General features: G+C 40.1%; 1 protein-coding gene across 1 annotated transcript in view; it reads left to right on the forward strand.

Annotated features, from left to right (window-relative positions):
* The first annotated feature begins 4,704 nt into the window (after window positions 1–4,704).
* Dnah14 (dynein axonemal heavy chain 14) overlaps window positions 4,705–19,575 on the forward strand; it is a 199,959-nt gene continuing 185,088 nt past the window's right edge. Inside the window, exons 1-5 of the mRNA XM_051185777.1 lie at window positions 4,705–4,778; window positions 7,322–7,455; window positions 12,847–12,993; window positions 15,641–15,768; window positions 17,944–18,096. Coding sequence (XP_051041734.1) covers window positions 4,705–4,778; window positions 7,322–7,455; window positions 12,847–12,993; window positions 15,641–15,768; window positions 17,944–18,096 — 636 coding nt within the window. The remainder of the gene's footprint in view (window positions 4,779–7,321; window positions 7,456–12,846; window positions 12,994–15,640; window positions 15,769–17,943; window positions 18,097–19,575) is intronic.

The raw sequence follows: 19,575 nt of genomic DNA on the forward strand, positions 1-19,575 counted from the left end.
TGATGTAATGTTACTACTATACTATTAATTTTAAAATTTGAGGAACAAGCCCTTCTTCAACAATGGGAAAGCTCATACCATTTCTTTTATTTCAGCTCCAAACCATATTCCTGAGCACTTCATCTTAATTTTTTGTATCATCATGCTTTTATTGGTTGACCTAGTATATCTCTCTGCAACAACAGCAAGCATAAATTACCCAAAATATTGAAATCTAATACAACTTGAGTTGTCATCACACTTATTATTAGAATATAGTGGGTCAAAATGACACAAATACAGTAGCACTTTTTATAAATGTTAGTAAATAAAACAGTGTTGATTTAGAAATCTGATTCTCTATGTGAATAAGTAGTGTGTTTTGTCAAGTAGTTCCTGTCTCTAAGGATGGATGTGATTTTTCTGAATTACTGATTGAATGAGGAACAATTCTCCTATTTTTCATTTTATAGATAACAGAGATGAAATTGTGTTTATAAAAATACAACAGGTAAAACTAAAAAGTTCTGTTGTTTCATCATAAAATATTTTGATAATCTACCACCCAGTGATTCTGCTAGGTCTTCCTGCAGTGTTTCAAGAGTGGAGGGTTGGAAAAAGTTGACTTATAACTCTTCAGATATTAATCTTTTCAGGGAATAAGGAGACTCAATCCCACATGTGTGACTTTGTAGATAGTTGTTTTTTGCCGTTCATGTAAATTAATAGTCTATAAAGCCACAGCACATAGTGAGTTAGGATATATATGACTAGGTTCCCATGGGCTTTAGTCAACACATTTGAATGAACTGATCAATACATGCTTGTTTTAATCTGTGTTTCTGTTTAAATACATTTTATTTATATATTTATTAACTTTGAACTCACTACTAACAGTGCTATCATACATGCTTGAGAAAAACTTATCCAACACCATACTTTCCCCCTAAGCACATCATAGAATTCCAGTATTTAGGAACATTCTATTAGTACTATGATTCTCCCCTCCAAGGCTATAAATGTAAGGAAAATAGCTCTAACTATGCCACAAGCAGGAAATTAGTCACTATATATGAGCTTAAACAAGAGGCCAGAGTTCTAGTTGTCTCGTTTGCATTTAGCTGGGACCATGTGTGGCAAGCAACTGAAAAATTTCAGCATTTTGTTTCCTGATTTAGTTTTTACTGACCTACTTGCCTAGGGGTGGTGCCTAGGGTGAACTGGGCCCTCCCAAATCAACCATCAATCACAGGCTGTGAAAATAAAAACTGGAAAGTGCCCTCTTTCATACTCAGATTCTACTATTCACAGCCACAGGTATCTTCCCCGACTGGGCCCTGCCACGCAGGTGCCACGCAGGGTTGAGGGAGGTCTAATCTGCAATGAGATTGGTCCATTGGGGCCGACTTGGGCACTTCCGGTACCCACCCAGTCCGACATTTGCCCCAGCTCCTGCCCCTAGCAACCACTGCGTGAGCTGCCTCCATACCTGCAGCTCCTTAGACCTTGGCTTCCTGAGGCACGAGGCACTTGACCGTTAGTGAGATGGGGCAGGAGCTGTAGGCTCTGACCCTGTCCCTGCATGCTCCTGATGTGTGCAGTGCTGAGGCAGGGGGAGAACAGGAGGAGGCAGAGGCCTTGATTGCCACAGCACACAAGGTAAACGAGCATCTGACCTAGCTATTGTGCCAGGACCCCCGGGGATGTCCTTATAGATGTCCCGTCCTCCTCGGAGCACAAGTTTCCTAGTTGCTACTGATCTACTAGGCAGTAGGGAACCATTCCCAGACTGAGATTTCAAAGTTTGTTTTTTTTTCCGGTAATAAGGAAGTAATGTTTGTGCTCTTTGCGCAGCCTTACCTACCGCTGTTTGGCATCATCACGCACCCGATGTTTGTTCTGGTTTGTGTCTCTGATACTGAGTTACAACATCTATCAAAAGTAACTTGGGAAAGGAAGGGAAGGGAAGGGTTCATTTGGCTTACTTATCATAGTCCCCGAAGGCGAGACACCAAGACAGGAGCTTGCACGAAGAGACTGAAGCAGAGTCGGTTGAAGAACCCTGGCTTGCTCCTCAAGGCGTGTTCATCTTGTTTTCTTTATGCAGCTCAGGCCCACCTGCCTCCCAATGGCTCTACTCAGTGGTCACCAGCCTCCTACATCCTATTAAGGCTGTCCTGCATCAATTAGCAGTCAAGAAAATGTCCCACACATAGGTCCACAGGACAACCCTATGGAAGAAGTTCCTCATTTGAGATTTTCTCTTTCCTGGGTGACAACTGAAATAAGGTTGAGCTCCACAGTCCTAAGGCTCAGAGTTGCTTGACTCAGTTGTGTAGTTAATATATTTATTACTCCATTACTTTTTTCATCCCCAAGTTTTCCCCCTTCTGATCTGTGTTGATGGGAATTATTATCTCATGTATGTATGTATGTATGTATGTATGTATGTATATATATATATATATGTGTGTGTGTGTGTGTGTGTGTGTGTGTGTGTACCGTATATTTTACAAGAAAGGCTTTTGTGTGATGTCTTTCCCGAGTTTTACTTGTTTGAAAAATGTTACAGTATTGCATAAATGAAAATTTGGCTCTGTATAATTCTTAAGTTGTTGTTCCCTGAAGAAATGTTCTGACATTTAAATGTTGTCATGGAGATGCATGAGGTTTCCTTGATAAGTTTTATACTTGTGTGATCAAAAGCAGGGGAAAATATCATTTTACACTTTAATTAGTACCAAGACAAAGCAACCTATTTCTTTTGCTTATTAAATATTTAGTGAGTTTGATGAGAGCATAATAGGTGTCACTCCAAAGTCAAAGCAGTTGGAGATTCACACTGCTTTGCTGACAGGGTGGCGAATGACAGCCCACAGGCAGCTCTGGACTGCATCTGCATTTGTGTGACAGTCTTCAAGGTGACAGTGAATATTTTGCAGTCCATTTAGTGACTAGTGTCACTAATTGTAAATCCTAGTTAAATGGCATACTATTCCCTTTACATCAGGACTATATTAAGAATATGTAAAACAAAAGAAGAAGCTGGGGGTTTGTGGCTCAAGAAATAAATCCCAGCACGCAGAAGGCAGAGGCAGGAGGATTTCTGTGACTTCAAGGCCAGCCAGGTCTACACAGTGAGACCTTGTTTCCAAAAACAAACAAACAAACAAACAAAAAAGTGTACTCAATTGTTATATTTTATTACATCTTTATCAGTAAGAAATTTATAGAAACTTTTTTTCTTATGTAAGTACTTGAATAATATGCCTAGTCTTGTCTTTTTACCCACAAAGCTGAAAATACTGACCGGTTTGTTTCTGGAAAACTTACCAATCCCTGCTCTGTCCCAAATGCATGATGACTTTGGTTCGGGGAGGATTTTCAGCTGTTTCTTTGTCTATTGTGAGGAGTCTGTCAGGTCTATCTCTTCATTTTATCTCAAGGTATGGCCCTTCAGCCCTTGGCTGCAGAGGATGGCCCTTCTGTGGTGAATTTTGATACTTTTTTGGTTTAGTTGCTGCATGGACTGTCCTGTATTGACTCTATAGATGTCAACCTCATATTCCATTGGCGTCCCTCGCATTCCTACCCAGTGAGGACCACTCTTGCCTACCTGATTTACCTACAGCACAGCTTGTTAGCTGAGGCCCTTTCTACCTCCCACTGGTTTCTAGGCTGAAATTCTTGACTTTAGTTACTTCTGTATGCCATCACTTTCTGTGTCATGTTAGATTCTCCTCAGTAATCAAAAAGACAAACCCTGTTTCCTCCCTCCCTGTTCCTCCCCTTCACCGTGTGTGTGTGTGTGTGTGTGTGTGTGTGTGTGGTGTTGTGTGTTGGTGTGTCTGGTATGTGTATGTGTCTGTATGTGCATGTGTGGTATGTGTGTGGTGTATGTGCATGTGTGTATGTAAGTGTGTGTATGTGTGTGTATGACTGTGTGTATGACTGTATGATTGTGTGTATGTGTGTATGTATATGTATATGTGTGTGTGTTGTGCACATGTGTGCATGTGTATATGTATATGTGTGTATGTGTTGTGCACATGTGTGCATGTGTATATGTATGTGTGTGTATGGCTGTATGTGTGTACATGTGTGTATGAGTGTATATATGACTGCGTGTATGAGTGTGTGTGTGTGTGTGTGTGTGTGTAATGCAAGCTAAGAGAATGTTCTGTGTGTATGAGTGTGTGTGTTATACAAGCTAAGAGAATGTTCTTCACTGAACTACTTGCACATTCAACACAAGGTTCCCTTTTTCACATTTCAGCCCTCTTTTGTTTTTCCTACTGTCTGTGGCCAGATGGTAGCATCTGAAGTGACCTTTTGGTCTTTAGTATATTCTGAAGTTATTTCAGTAGCTCAAGCTACTGTTGTGTTGACTTCCATAAGGTCTGTTTGAAGATCTCCAGAAAGGGAATGATCCTAAGACTTACAATTGTTAGCACGGATGTGATGAAAACTAAATTGGGGTGTAAATAAACCCACCAGCATAAGGAAGGAGAAGTGGCCTCAGAGAGGAATTTAGGGGATCTGGAGATTTATTACAAAGGGTAACTAGTGCTATGCTGTATTCAAGAAGTCCTGGCACAATTTGGTTTATTATGCTGAGCCTTCTGAGGATTTGGCAACTATATAAATACTAATAGTTCTCAACTTGTCACAATGTGATTACGTTTTCCAGAGTCAGTTACTTCACAGTTTCAATTAGAAAACTGGATGGAGACATTTATACCCATTGATCTGACAGTTCGAAAACCAAATGTGGACAAGGAACACAAGCCAAGACAAAGGTAAAAATAAGATGTAGTAAAATGAGGTTTTGGGTTTTTCCTAGAGTAAACTTTCAGCAATATATAGCTCTTGGGAAGCCACGGTGGGGATGCAGCTCAGGTGAGGAGAGCGCTTGATTATCTATCATGCTTGAGACCCTGGCTCAGTCCCCAGCATTAACCTGTTGTGGTAGAGGCAGAACGATCAGAACTTCAAGATTATATTGGGTTTAAGTAGCCCAGTCTAGCTGCTTTAGATCCCACCTCAACAAGCAAACAACCTTAAAATGTCAGGGGTGGGGAGGACAGTGGGGGGAAATGAGAACAAGATACAATGACACATGTGTGTCAGGTGTGTGAAAATGCCAGGATGAAATCCACTAGCTTGTCCTCTAACCTGAAAGTCAATTTTAAAACATCATGTGAAGATTTATTGAGGGCTCTGGAGTTCAGAAAACCTTGGAGTGGCCCAGGTAGTACCATCTTGTGTTGACCATCACCCTGATGGCACCTTGTGTCTGCCCGGGTATTCTTCAGCCCTGGCCCACTGCTGAATAATTAGTTACATTGTTAAAGATAAGCAATGCATGACCTTGAGGAAGGTTTCATAACATGAGGGAAATCCAGGCAAATCAAAGAAGCGTGGAAGAAAAAATAGCACAGACGTAAAAGTTCAGCAACAATCTCAAAGCTCTCACAAGACCAGCAGAGAAATGAGAAATAGTCGATTTTTAGAAATTAAAAATACCCAACATTTGTAGAAAAGGAAATGCTCTTGGAAATTAAAAATATAATATCAAGCCAGGCATGGAGGTGCACACCTTTAATCCCAGCACTCAGGAGGCAGAAGCAGAAGGACCTAAATAAGGAAAGTAAAAACATAATATCAAAAATATAGTAGAGGTAGGAAAAATAGGAGTGGAAGGGGAATGCATAGTTAACAAAATGGTCTCAAATCTAAAGTATGTTTCTAATAATAATAAACAAAAAAGGCAAAAGATATGTACAATCTGAAGGGAAACTTGTTTAAAGTAATTTAAAATAATTTTGAAAATGTCAAACTGAATGCAGCTAAAATGTATCTTGTGGGAACATCCTGAAAAGTATAAGAACATACCAATAGTTGAAAAAGAAAAGGATGGAAAAACATGTAAGACAAAGACATTGTAGTATTAGAAAAATATTACCTGCCAGACAAGAAGTCTCTAAAGTAAAAACATAAGTGAAGATAAATAAGCTGTAACCTAATGATTAAAATATTCACATCAAAGCCAGGCATAGTGGTGTGTCTATCAGCCCAGTGCTTGGGAGGCAGAGGCAGGAGGATTGCCCCCAAATTAAAGCCAGCCTGGTCTGGCTTTAGTGAGACTGCCTCAAAATCTCTCTCTCTCTCTCTCTCTCTCTCTCTCTCTCTCTCTCTCTCTCTCTCTCTCTCTCACACACACACACACACACACACACACACACACACACACACACCAATTCTGTTGGCAATAACTGTTCCAAACACAAATAGATCTATTTGAAGCAAAAAAATAACAAAATAAAGGAAAAAGCCAACAAATTTACCATTTAAATGTCACTCTTTTTAACTGACAGATCAGACATCAAAGCTAATGATAATATAGATGATAGAAAAAACGGAATTGGCATCCTGATTTTAAAGTAGACAGAGATACAGAAAGAGTTCATTGTTGCCCCCAACAACTGCAGGATACAAATTCCCTAGCACATTATAAAGTCATACAACTCTTTTGACAAAGTTTTAAAATTTTAGTAAACATGTTATACTAATTACATTAGTTAAGCTCTTTCATTAATTAAGGCATGAATTAAAAGACTGTGAAAGGCAACACTTTAAAACCATCAGGAAAACATGTAAGAGTTTTGTAATCACCTAGGGTAAGGATAGAGTTCCTAAAAATTCCAAACAAGCCATAAAGGTCAAGATAGTTCAGTTCTAGTGAAGCTAAGAACTTTAATACAATATTTTTTAAAATGTGAAAGTCCGAGTCCACTGTTTAAGGAGACCAAGGATTGTTGTTTAATATGGGAGTAGACCCATTTCCACCCAAACCTGAGAAATAAGGCTTTACTGAACCCCAAATTTCTTCTGCCTTATAAGTTTGTCTACTGCAAAAGTCAGTTATAGTCACTGATTTTGGATTCTATCATAAAGCCTTTTCCAACATTTATAATCAATTTGGATGGGCTATTTGTTATTCTCTTAATGGAATTTCAGGTAACTTTCTCTGCCACTAACCTAATGGGTGGCAGAGAAAATGAAGTCAAGTTTTAAACTTTCTGTCATAATATTATTTTGTGCTGAAACCTGTTAGACCCATTTGGCATGTTAATTATTTTATGTAAATGTTTCAGTTTTGCTTTTCAAATATATAACAAAACCTTCCTTGGAAGGATAGATGTACTGCTGTTATAGAGCAAATATTAATCTTAAATTATAGTGTTAGCTCTGTCATCTGTTAATCTATGTTAATTACAGCTGTGGGGTTTGAGAGAGTGTGCAGAGTTGTTCTTATTATTGTTATTTTTTGTCATCTTAGACATTTAATACCTAAAAATCAATGCAACAAAGGTGGCACACCACCAGAGAGCCAACAGGCTGAGATCGCGGCAAAGAGATCCGGGTCCTTGAAATCAGAGGAAGCAGAGGGGACCTACCAAGTTTACTATCCAGGTATGGCATTTATACAGTCTTTCAAAACAGGAACTTTGATGTCTATAATTCCATAAGGCAAAAGCAGGTGGAAATGTCTCCAAATGTGAAATGGATTTTTAAAGGCATCATAATTAAAATACTGATACAAACAATGATAAAATAACAGGAATGCTTCCAGCACCACCAAGAATGCCTGATGTCTCTAATCTCTTTATAGTGTGATCACTATGATGAATTCTCAGACCTTAAAATACATCAGTATTTTCTTAGGTCTTCACTGCTTGCTTTCTGGTTGTTTTATCTCTCTCTCTCTCTCTCTCTCTCTCTCTCTCTCTCTCTCTCTCTCTCTCACACACACACACACACACACACACACACACACACACACACATTGTCCCATGACTATTAGTGGCCTGATGGCTCTATATACCTCCCTTTTAAGTCTTCCTTTGTCTTTGTTTAAATTCTACCATATCCAGGGTGTCTTTGTGTAGCTATTTCATGTCCCCAGTTTATAGACTCAGATCTGTCTGCCGTATTGGCCTCCAGATAGCTTAGCTTCACTGTAGAGTTCCTCCCTGCTTGTCCTCTAGAACTGGTCAATCCATCAGGTCCCTTCTCCCATGCCTTCTTTCCCATCTGCAGTCCGCTGAGCATGTGGTCATACTGTGTGCATAGCCTTCTTTAAAAGCAAAACCCCAAACAGAGGCATCCTGAGGCCTGTGCTCCTTCCCAGCAGCCACCACTCCAGGGTCAGTATACTTGACAGAGTTACCCAGATTTTCTGCCTCGCTCCATCCTTATGTTTCACTCCTCACCTGCTTTGTCCTCTTCCCCCCTTCTTCAGAGAGACTCTTCCTAGGTTGCTGGAAACTTCCTCCTGGCTAAATTCTCAGAAATTATTGAGAAATAGAATAATCTCTCTTTCACTCTACCATTCTGCAGAATTTAATAACTTCCTTTCATTTCTCTTAACTGTGTGTGTGCATATGCACCTGTGTGTGTGTGTGTGCACATGCACACGTGCACCAGTATGTGAGAGTATGTGCATGAGAACATGTACATGAAAAGGCCAAAAGTCAACATTAGATGTCATTTCTCAGATGTTATCTACCTTACTGTTTGAGACAAGGTCTTTCTCACTGTCCTGGCACTGGCCAAGTAGGTTTAGTTGAGTGGCCACCTAGCCCCAGAGGTCCTCCTGTCTCCTCGTCCTCAAAGAATTGCAAGTGACAGTCATAATCACCTGTTGCTCTTCTTTCCTGGGTTTTGGAGAGTGAGCTCAGGTCTTCATAATTCAGCCATGTCTTAGAGTTTCTGTTGCCGTGAAGAGATGTGACCACAGCAACTCCTTATCAAGGAAAACATTTAATTAAGGTGGCTGGCTTACATTTTCAGAAGTTTACCCTTATCATCATGGTGTGGCATGGCATGCAGGTAGACATGGTGCTGGAGAAGGAGCTGCATCTTGATCCTGCGGGCAAAAGGAAGCGAACTGTCTCCCTGGGAGTAGCTTGAGCATAGAGCTCTCAAAGCCCACAGTGACACACTTCCTCCAACAAGACCACACCTGCTCTAACAAAGCCACACCTCCTAATAGCGCTACTTCCTTGGGGGGGGGGGTCATTTTGCTGTAAGCACATCACCAACTGAGCTGTTGTCCTATCTTTCCAGCCCCTTCTTCAGGTCTTAGATGAAATCGTTCTCTACACCCTTTCTCAGGTATTCTCCACTCTGTCAAAGTTAGCTATCCTTTCCTGTCTAAAACTAGACCATGCTTTGACCATTGTTGTCCTTGTCACCTAAACAACTCTGATCATCTTAGGTCACTCCTCCCATTGTCCCATCTGCCTGAAGATCAGTGCCTGAAGATCAGTTGGTTTCCTGAAGGGATCTGGGAGCTGGACTTTCAGGCATTATTTGGCAGACTGTAGGGATTTGAATTTGATCTTTTTTGCTGTTTTCCTCAGGAAAATGAGGTCAGAAATGCGAGTCACATAGGAATTCAAGGGTTGGGAAACTGAGGATGTGGAATCCGGTTACAGAGGTTGTATGCTTGGAAGATACAAACCATAGCTAGACTTTTTTAATTATTGCTTTGGATGTGTGTGTGTGCGTGCGTGCATGTATGTTTGTGTGTTTGTACTCTTTACTTTTAATTATGTGTATGGCTTTGGGTTTGTGCATGTGTGAGTGAGTTGGAGACACCTCTCCAGGGTACCCCACTCCCCACCCTGTCCTGTCCTTTGAAAAAAGGGGTCTCACTTTGTAGCTCTGGCTAGCCTGGACCTTGCTATGTTGATCAGGATGGCCTCTAATCAAATCCACCTGCCTCTGCCTTCCAAGTGGTGAGATTAAAGGTGTGCCCCACCATGTTCAGCATCCTTGGAAAACTGTTAAGCAAGGAGTTAATGTGATCCCATTTCCATTTTGAAAAGATTAAAGAAGAAATTGGCTTGGGGGGGAGGGTGGGGACCAGTTAGCAGACTTTAAATACTATGGAGGTAGACTTGTCAGCCATGCTGATGGATTGGAGAGAACAGGTGTTAAAGATGAGTCCAAGCTTCTAGCTTTTTTAATGTAATGATTAGTAGTTACCATACATGAAAATAGGAAACCTTACACAAGGATCTGTGGGTCTGGGAAAGAGGCTGTGGGTTTGATTTTGGACATACAGAGTTGAGAATCCTTTTGGTTCATCCCAGTCAAGCTGTTGAGGAACCCTGAGGTATCAGGCCTGAGATGATATACTTGGGAGTAATCATAAGATTGGAAGGTTAAGCTGTGGCCACAATAGGAATACTAAGGGAAAGTGTCTAGCTATTGGTCAGCTTGAGGCTGAACACGATGATGAAGAAATGATTATGTGGATCACAGAAATCAATGGAAAGTAATTGTGTTAGAAAGAATTGAAGTTGGGAACGGTAGCTTATCCCTATAATCCTGGCACTCTGGAGGCTGAGGAAGCATAGTTACTGAAAGTTTGAGATAAATCTGATTCATGCAGCGAGTTCTAATCCAGCCAGGGTGCACATTAGTAAAATTGGGATAGGAAAATGTCCCTTGAGCATACAAACCTCAAAAGTGTAGTCATTTGAGTGCCGTTTTGGTGGAATTCCAAGACTCCACAATGGGTGAAGAAATAAAATAATAACCATTTGCAACTCTTTTGAGAAGTTCATCTTTGAAGAGACAACATGTACTGATAACTGGAGTGTAATTCAAGAATGGATTTAATGTGGAGGGTGTATGCAGAAGAAAACAGTTAACAATGTAAACTTTGAGGGAAGATGGAAAGAACTCTTCAGGTGACAGGAAAGCCAGGTGCCTCCTTTACTAAACCCGAGGACAATAGGGAACCATGGCAACGGGTGAGGGTGCTTGGTTCATGTGTCAATGGCAAGTTGAAGAAATTTTTGTTTAAAACCCAGCACATGTGTTAGCTGAGAAGAAACAGTGGTAGAGTTGAAGGGTAGAGGTTGGAAGATAAAGTTTGTTTGCAAGTTTGAGGAGGAGCTTGGAGAAAAATTAGAAATAGCCATCAAGAGGAAGGAGAACAAGTTGATAAAGCATCAATAGAAACATCAAATGGGTTCAGGGTGCCTATATGGTTAGTTACAGTGAATTTGTGCAGTTGCCAAACCCACTTGGCCAAGAACCTTTATCTAACAGCACTTAGAGGTACATCTCCAAAGAGGCAGTTTAAGTTATTGGCAAGAATGTGTGTAAAGACATAATCTGAAGCAGGTGAAAAGAAAGGTGGAAAAATTGAGGGGTGATGGATTGTAAGAGAGTGCCGAACAGTGGAGTGGACATGCTGGTGAGGGGCAGGGTAGCCGTGTGGGGAGGGGACAAGCAAGCTGAGAGGATGGAGAGCAAACGATGACACACAGTGTAATGCAACAGTAGCAGCACATGAGGCAACTATAACTTTGTTGAGTTTTATTTTTTGTAAGGTAATCGGTTAAAAAAAATTTTTTAAGACTTTGTCATAGATGTGGCCTATAGTTGCTTAGATGACAGTGGTTGGGATGTGGAGCTAGATCGTGGTTGTAACAGACGGGCATAGCACCAAACTGGCTCAGTTCATGGGCATGGAAATGGAGAAGGGTAGCCCTCTGTGCAGCCAAAGTTACAAGTTAACCGAGGGACCAAGCAATTGGATTCCAGTGAAATGTTGGAATATATGATGTAGCAAAAATCCAGGAACTTCAAAGGAGTAGGATTTTATTTTTATTTTTAAAGGGTACAAATTGTTTTGGAAGTGGTGAGTGGGGAGTGATAAGGAAAACAAACCCACTTTCCAATCTGGGCTATATGGAGCATGAGACTATAAACAGCTGCCATTTGAGAGGGTGTTCTTAGGGAATAACCACGTAGTACAACTCTATCTGCTACAGCCCGTCCAGGAAAACCAACATTCTCTGGTCAACCATCGCCCAAGCGATGCTTTTGCTGTCTAGCGGTTCCCTCCTCCTTAGCTTCTCATCTTACTCCAAAATTCAAAACCTTGTCACCTCTCAGCATTTGATTACATCTCTCAACATTTGCAAAGGATGAACTTATGAGTCTCCTCTGGCAGACATGCTCCCTGAAGTGCAACTAAGGACTGCAATGGGACCACATGTACCAGTCTCATCTACACTCATTTTATTTGCAGTTAAGGTGTACGAGGTTGTAGCTTTGCTGCATAAATATTTTGTTAAATGTGAGAGAACAAATACAATTGCTTCTAAAGAGCTCTATTGTCAGTAATTTCCCCCAGTCTTCTATCTGTAACCCACCAGTTAGGTAAGCCATAGACATAGGAACAATGCCCTTTTTATTCTTCTGCATTCGTATTTAAATATATCCTATACTCAGTCCCTAGTTAAAGTAAATTAAAAGATTTGGCTCCAATGATTATTCATGCATACTGTAAAGACATACTATAATAATAAAATGGCCAAGCAGAGCAACTGACAGCCACCTGAGCAAGGACTTCATTGGTGGTAACTAATACCATCCTTACAAGTGTCTGTGGTTCTTACTGAACAATAGTGGGGTGTGGAAGACGGAAAGAATAAGATCATTATGAGAAATTGTCATTGTCATTAACCTCTATTCCAAGAGGCTCTCACACCTCCCTGGCCCACACCACAGCCTAGTTATTAAGCATGTCCTCTAGGCAAGGGTGGTGACTATATCCTTCCCACCCTTTACATCCTCATCTCAAAGGTAAAGAAGGGATGGCAGGCATGCAACTTGCAGAGGAAAACAGCTAGAAGAGTATTACGTGTTTCTGCATACCCAGGCTCATTGGTTGAGCATGTGCTCCTAGTGCCTCATATAATAGCTCGGTAGGTGAAATTACTGTGGTATTACTAGAACTTATAGTGGATACTCAGTTCATAATGTTTTTCCTCACAGATTACTTCGAAGAAAGATTCAGCCAACAATGTGCAGTGGCTTCAAAGCCAGTTGTCCCCGAGAGAAGGAAATCAAAAGAAAAACGGGAACAAATTTCTACTAATATAAAACAGAAGAAAGCCCGGCTTCCCTCCTATGACAGGGCAGGTATGCACCAGTCCTGCACCAGCTCGTAGAAAGCAATGCACACTTGCAAGCTTTTCCATGCTTGTGTTGGACACTTTGTGGAAAAGAAAAAGGCTGGCTTAGTCTTGCGTGTTTGGTACTGTAAAAAATTGCTAATTTTTCAATTAATTTTGAAACTTATAATAACATTAAGTTTGACAAGGCCTTGGTGATTGTGTTCCTACTGAAGATACTCTCAGATTATAATTTTAGGATTTCATGCAAGATAAATTATAGCTTTGCTTTGTGCTACTAGTAAAAACTGTATGTGTCTGTATGTGTGTGGGGAGAAGTGTTTGTCACGGGGGCCTTGCACATGCTAGCCAAGCTCTCTACCACCTAGTTTGTATGTTTATGTATGTATGTATATGTGTATGTATGTGTTTATGCCTTGGGGGTGTTTATCACAGGATCTTGTACATGCTAGGCAAGCACTCTGATACTTAGCTTGAATGTGTGTATATGTGTATGTATGAATATGTATGTGTGTCTGGGGGGGTGTTTATCATAGGGCCTTGCACATGTTAAGCAAGTGTTGAACCACATACCTGTATTGTCAACCTTTGGTTTTCTTAAACAGAGACTCACTATGTAGTTCAGGCCGGCCTTGAAATTGAGATCCTCTTGCCTCAAACTCTGGAATTACAGGTCTGCGTTACCACCCCTGGTTGGATTTAAGATTTATATCTTTGTCTGACACAAAGATTAAATGTCCAAATAGTTAAACATTTTCCCATGAACATATTGACACTTTCTCTGTACTTGAAATCACTATTTTAATATCATGAATTTTATAAAGGAAACTTTCCTGTTTCTTACTAGAATAACATGATCTAGAGATGGATTTATCATCAGAACCCCTTATTCAATATCTCAGCAGAAACCCCACATCTGTGCAGAATTCAGCCTCCCTTGAGTACCAGGGGTCTTGCAACTTCTGCTGACTGTCTTCTCCTGGGGTTGGTGCACTGTGACAGACTCTATCTTGCTAGCAGACTTACTCTAGTCTCTCTTGCTGGCTTTAATGAACTATTGAAGACTTTTCATCTTAGTTCTGATGCTGTTTTATAAAATAGTGCAAGTTCCATTTGATTCTTTGCAAAGAATTGTTTTGTCCATATGCCGTGCATGGCTTCGGCTAGGCCTGAGATACAGAAGAATGCTTTGGGGTTGCTGGCACTGCTGGCCTGCCTCGTGTGCTCCCCGAAAGCCCCTGTGATTTGTTCTGTTGTTTAATAAAGGACTTCTGCACTGCAGAGTAAGCAGTCACTGAAGAGGAGGAACAGTGCACAAAATGGGGGAAAACATTTTCAAACTGTTCACTGGACAGGGGGCCAATTTGCAGAATATATAAGGAATAAACGTTACCTCAAGGGCCATCTGCCAGTTAACAAAGGGGAGCTATCTGAACAGTCACAACAAAAGGTATAAAATGCAAACAAGTGTGTGGAAATTGGTAAACACCACTAATGACCAGAGGAATCTAAATAAGAAACAGGAAGAGAGACCATCACACACCAGTCAGAACAATGGGAAAATTACAAAAATTGATAAGGATGTAGAGAAAAGGAAACTGTCCTACACGGCCAAGGCTAAGCACAACCCAGAGGAGGGAAGCAAAGGGGGATGAGTAGAGCAGACATTTTCTGAAGATCCACAAGATTCCCCACACAGAGAAAGTTTAAGGAGATAGAACTGGTTATGACTGCTCTGATCATCATGGTAATGACATATCTGATATGCCATATACATGTATTATCACATTGTGCCCCTATAAATATGTACACTTTGAAACTTAGTTGAAAAACTGGGGGAGGGGGGAGTACAAAATGAAGTAAGGGGTAGTCTGCATAGCATGGGCAACAGAAGCAAAAACAAAGCACACTGATTGCATCAAGACGCATAAAATTACTAGCTGCCTGCGAAGACATCAAAAACTATGATTTGCGAGGAGTTTAGGGAGTGACTGTCCTTAGGAAGGGTGCCTCCTACCCACATTGCTTTCTCAGATCCTATCCTTTCCGGTCCTTTTAGGCCTTAATTAAGAAAGGCTTTGACTGGCCCTGACCCAGTATTTCCTGTGGCTTATAACCTGTGATCATGTAATTAAATCCTTTGTGACACCTGCCTGCCTGCCTGCCTGCCTGTCCATCTGCCTTTGTTTCTTGACACTACTCTTAGTTTACATAATATTTTCTTGTCCACAAATCCACTTCAGCTTTGGAATATATTTCAACCAAGTAAAAAATAAGTACAAATACTGTATACATTATCCCCAAAGATCTAGTGGATAGGCCACTAGCAAGAGTTTCATGTTCATATGTAGTTATTTTCCCCTTTCTTGTTTTGTATTTGTGATGTACATGCTTATGTACATGCTTATGTGGGTGTATACATGTGTGCCAACAGGTGCGTGTGCACAGTTATGTGCAAGTTGTGATATGTTTCTTAAGTAGATAAATACTGGGTTTCCTTTTGAGCTCCTGTTAAAGCTTAGTTTAATGCTGTTGTTTTTTCTTTAATTGCATAGTATCTGTGTTAACTTCTACAACTTACCATTTAATTTTTTATTTATAGATGATGCCTATACTTGCACTTATATTGAACTTTTAAAAACTTTTCCCACCAGAACCAGAAGAGACTGATGCCATAAAACATATTATTAGGCTAAGAGAAAAGCTTGAATGGAAAACACCATTATTTCCACGTAGTTTGAAGTATCGTCCCAAGACTACCCATCAGAAGTGTAGCCTAAAGGTGTGATTCTATCTTATGTAATTTCAACTATTAAGAATTGAAATTTGAAACTATCTCAACTTTTGTTAATTTGTTGTAGATACCACATCAAAGCTCATTAATAACATATTGCAATAATTGTTGGCAAATATAAAAGACTCTCATAATTTATTTCACCTACTTAAAGAATAAGATGAAGCATAACAGTTTCATCTGTAATACATCCCTTGACCGCCCCCCCATCACTTCCTCTCACCCATTGGGTTCACCGGAAAGTGCCTCATCTGCCTTAAATTGGAAACTACTTTTGGGTGTCTGTGTATGTCATTTTGTGATTTAAAAAAAAAAATAAAGGGACCCTATCGAAGAAACTTGCAAGAAATTCATGTTCTCATCTGCACACTAGACCAACTGAATAAGAAACTGTGCAAATGGATCCAATTGTCTGTTTTCTCAGTAAACAAACCACTGCTCCAAACCCTGGGTTAGGTTTTGTTTTTTGTTTGTTTGTTTGGTTGGTTGGTTGGGTTTTTCTTTCCCCTTCAAGGGCTGTATAGCAAGTATTTTAGTCTTCATGGGTCATATGAGCTCAGTTGCAAGGACACAACAGTACACAACAAATGGATATGACAGTATGTCAATAAAACTTTATCTGTAAAAAACAAATTTCTGGCCCAGGCAGTTTGCCAATCCCCACCCTAAACAGTTACTCCAAGTCAAAATGTCTTTGATCATTGTTCACAGTCAGTGTAAGGTGACTGGAAGCTCATTCATAAATTGGATTCATGTAGTTTTGAATCTCTGTCCACTCACTATTTTGTCTTAAGCAAGTTTCTACCCTCTCTGAACTTTATAGTTTCTTTGACCTTGAAATTGAGATAATGGGAATTTAGAGAGTTGTGAGGATTAAATGGAAAAAGAATGTGCTATAATATCAAGTAGGTTATAGACATGGTGTTTGAAAATACAAAGTAAAGCTCTAGCTGCACATAGGTGCTTTGGATCTTTGAATAAATTATACTTAATTTGTATGCAAAAAAGACTTGATAATTATATCTACACCAAGTTTCTAATAACTTTAGAAATAGAATTAAAACAAAAATGTCATAATTGGCCACAGCCACAATAAAACTCATTGCTCAGCTAGTCACTCAGCTTATCCCCTCTCCTCTTATTTTCAGGATTTAAGTTTAATTTAGAAGATTTCTTAGTACAGGTTATAATCAGAGCTAAAATAAGAAAACAAATGGCTACAACAACGAAAACACTCTTCAAGAAAGAAAAATGTAAAAACGATAAAACTGAACCCAAAGTTTAAGAACACAGCAACTGGAAACAGTTTAGTGCACTGGGTTCAGTAGTTTTTGAGAATATCACCACTTACTAAATTAGACTTTCAATAAAATTACTCTGAGATTATTAAATTCAATTTTTGTATAATCTTTAAAAATTGATAAAAGTACGCATTTCAAAGCTAAAAGAAAATACCTTTAAAATATACACTTTACGTTTGCTCAGTTTCAGTGGACACTAGCCAACTTCTCAATACTTCCAAGTAAATGAGACAAGAACTTTAGCACTTACTGTAGAAGCTTCAGGTATGAATTTACAATCACACTTGGACTCCAGTTCCTACTTTGTAAGTTGCTACTTTGTTACTTCATGAGTCTATGACCCTCCTCAAGTTAAGAGGTCTAGAAAAAATACTAAACTTCCTGCGTGTGCTTGATTATATTTAAAAGCATCAAGCCTAGGTCTCTTTAAAGTTGTCAGAGGCATCATTGTTCAGACGATATCTGTGAAGCACTTACTGCCTGTTGTATTGCCTACTCACCAATGCTGCCTCCAAGCTGTAGAATGCTGACCCCACCATGATTGGTGCAAATGGTAAGCTTGCTATGTCCAGAACGGGATATGGCACATTTGCTCAGGGTCTGTCATGGAGCCCATAGCAAGTATGTGGACAAATATTTCCAAACATCTTATCACTCCATTGTGTCTAAGGATGAAAATGAAATGTCTTAACCCTTTCCTAAGACTGGTCTTATTGAACTTGAATTAGGCATGGTTTGAGGTTAGTTTTCCTCACAGGTGTCAAAATGTCATGTTTTAATTCTGTCTTAACATTGTATTCACTGGGTCTGTCTAGTCATTTAATTAGTTACTTTAGTCAAAGTGTCTTCTTTTTCTTCTGAGGAACCTTTGAAAGACGATGGTGAATTTATATACTGCCTTCCCCTGGAGAACAACAAAGGTGCTTTCAATGAGTACGACCTTCAAGCAGTCTCTGCCTACAGGGCGAAAAATTGCAAAGAATTTTGGATGGTTACCGCTTCATTTGTCACAAAGGTAACATAAAATACCTATGTTCAGCTTTATGAATTACCTCAGAAAATATCCCCAGCTTGGGCCCAGTGTAGGGAGAAAGAAGCAGGAGAACTGTAACCTACAGGGCACATAGTGAGACCCCGCCAAAATCTAAGAAGTGAGGGAAATAAAAGCAACCAATTTAAGATTCGGTTTTAATGTATCATTTTGTACCTATTTATAATTAAAATACTATTATGTCATTTCCCCTTTCTTCCCTGCAACTCTTCCCATGTCCCATTCCTTAACTCCCCTAGGTTTTCCCTTACTTCTCTCTCAAATTCGTGACCTCTTTCTCTTTATTGTCCTTTCACTCTCCCTAGTTCAGTGGTTGTTAGGTGCCTAGTGATTTTTGTCTAGGTGTAAGGCCTAATGAGTATTCCCCATTCCACGATGGTGGTGTCCTTGTTAAGGTCCTGTTTAGGCAATTGTATTTTTGCAGTATCATGGCTGTAGGTTCCCTGTCATTTCTAGGATCCATATTCTCTCAGCCGAGAGAGTCCTCTAGCTCTTACTGTCTTTCCAGTCCCTCATCCACCGTGTCCCTGAGCCTTAGGTTGGATGCAGGAGTTGTGCTGTAGATGTATCCATTGACACGGGGCACCCCGTGATCAGTTGGTCTCTGCATTTTGACCAGTTGTGGCTTTCTGTAATGGTCTCTGTTAGCTGCAAAGAGAAGGGCCCCTGGTGTGGCTCAAGCACCACACTTACCTACTGATGTAATGGCAAGTATTTACAGCGCAGTTGGGAACTGTGACATCTACTCAAGTGGCTGTAGTAGCTTCTCTTCTAAGATCCATGACCTCTCTAAACGTAGACATTTGGCTAGGTATCCAGTACCCAGTGTGTTTTCTCTCCTGTTGATAGCCTTAAGTCTAATTAGAGAGCTGTGGTTATCACCATGATGTGAGTGTCATTATTTCAAATTTAGGGATATCATACCATGTTGGTCATTGTGGTCCAGAGGCCCCACAGTTGGGCAGGACTGTTGATTGCTTGTCTGCTTTAACAGTTCACACAGCACTTTCTGGCACTGTGGAAGCTGGTCCTCAGGGAAGGGACTTTCAGGCCAAATCCAGCTGGAATCTTCTGAATCCTGTGACTCCAAGCTTTGGGAGGAGACCAAGGGCAAACTGACAGCCTATATTGTTTTAGAGTCTCTTGGACTCCCCTGACCAATAATTGGAAAGGAAGTTTCTCCTGTCTGATGCCTAGGTTTTTTGAGATGGTCTATGTCTCCTGAAGGGAGCACTGTCTGCCCAGGGGGCATAAAACTTGTTCATATACATATGTATATGCATATGGTTGTATGTAATTTATCTAATTTTATACATATGATTTATCTCTTTGTGGTTTAGAGAAACCCAGTCAATTTAAGAAGTCAATGTTTAAGAAACAGTTTGGAAGAAAATAATTTAATAATAAAATTTTTTCTTCTTTTAGTATAGATTTAAGTTTAAG

This window comes from Phodopus roborovskii, unplaced genomic scaffold, assembly GCF_943737965.1.
Source record: "Phodopus roborovskii unplaced genomic scaffold, PHOROB, whole genome shotgun sequence".
NCBI lineage: Eukaryota > Metazoa > Chordata > Mammalia > Rodentia > Cricetidae > Phodopus > Phodopus roborovskii.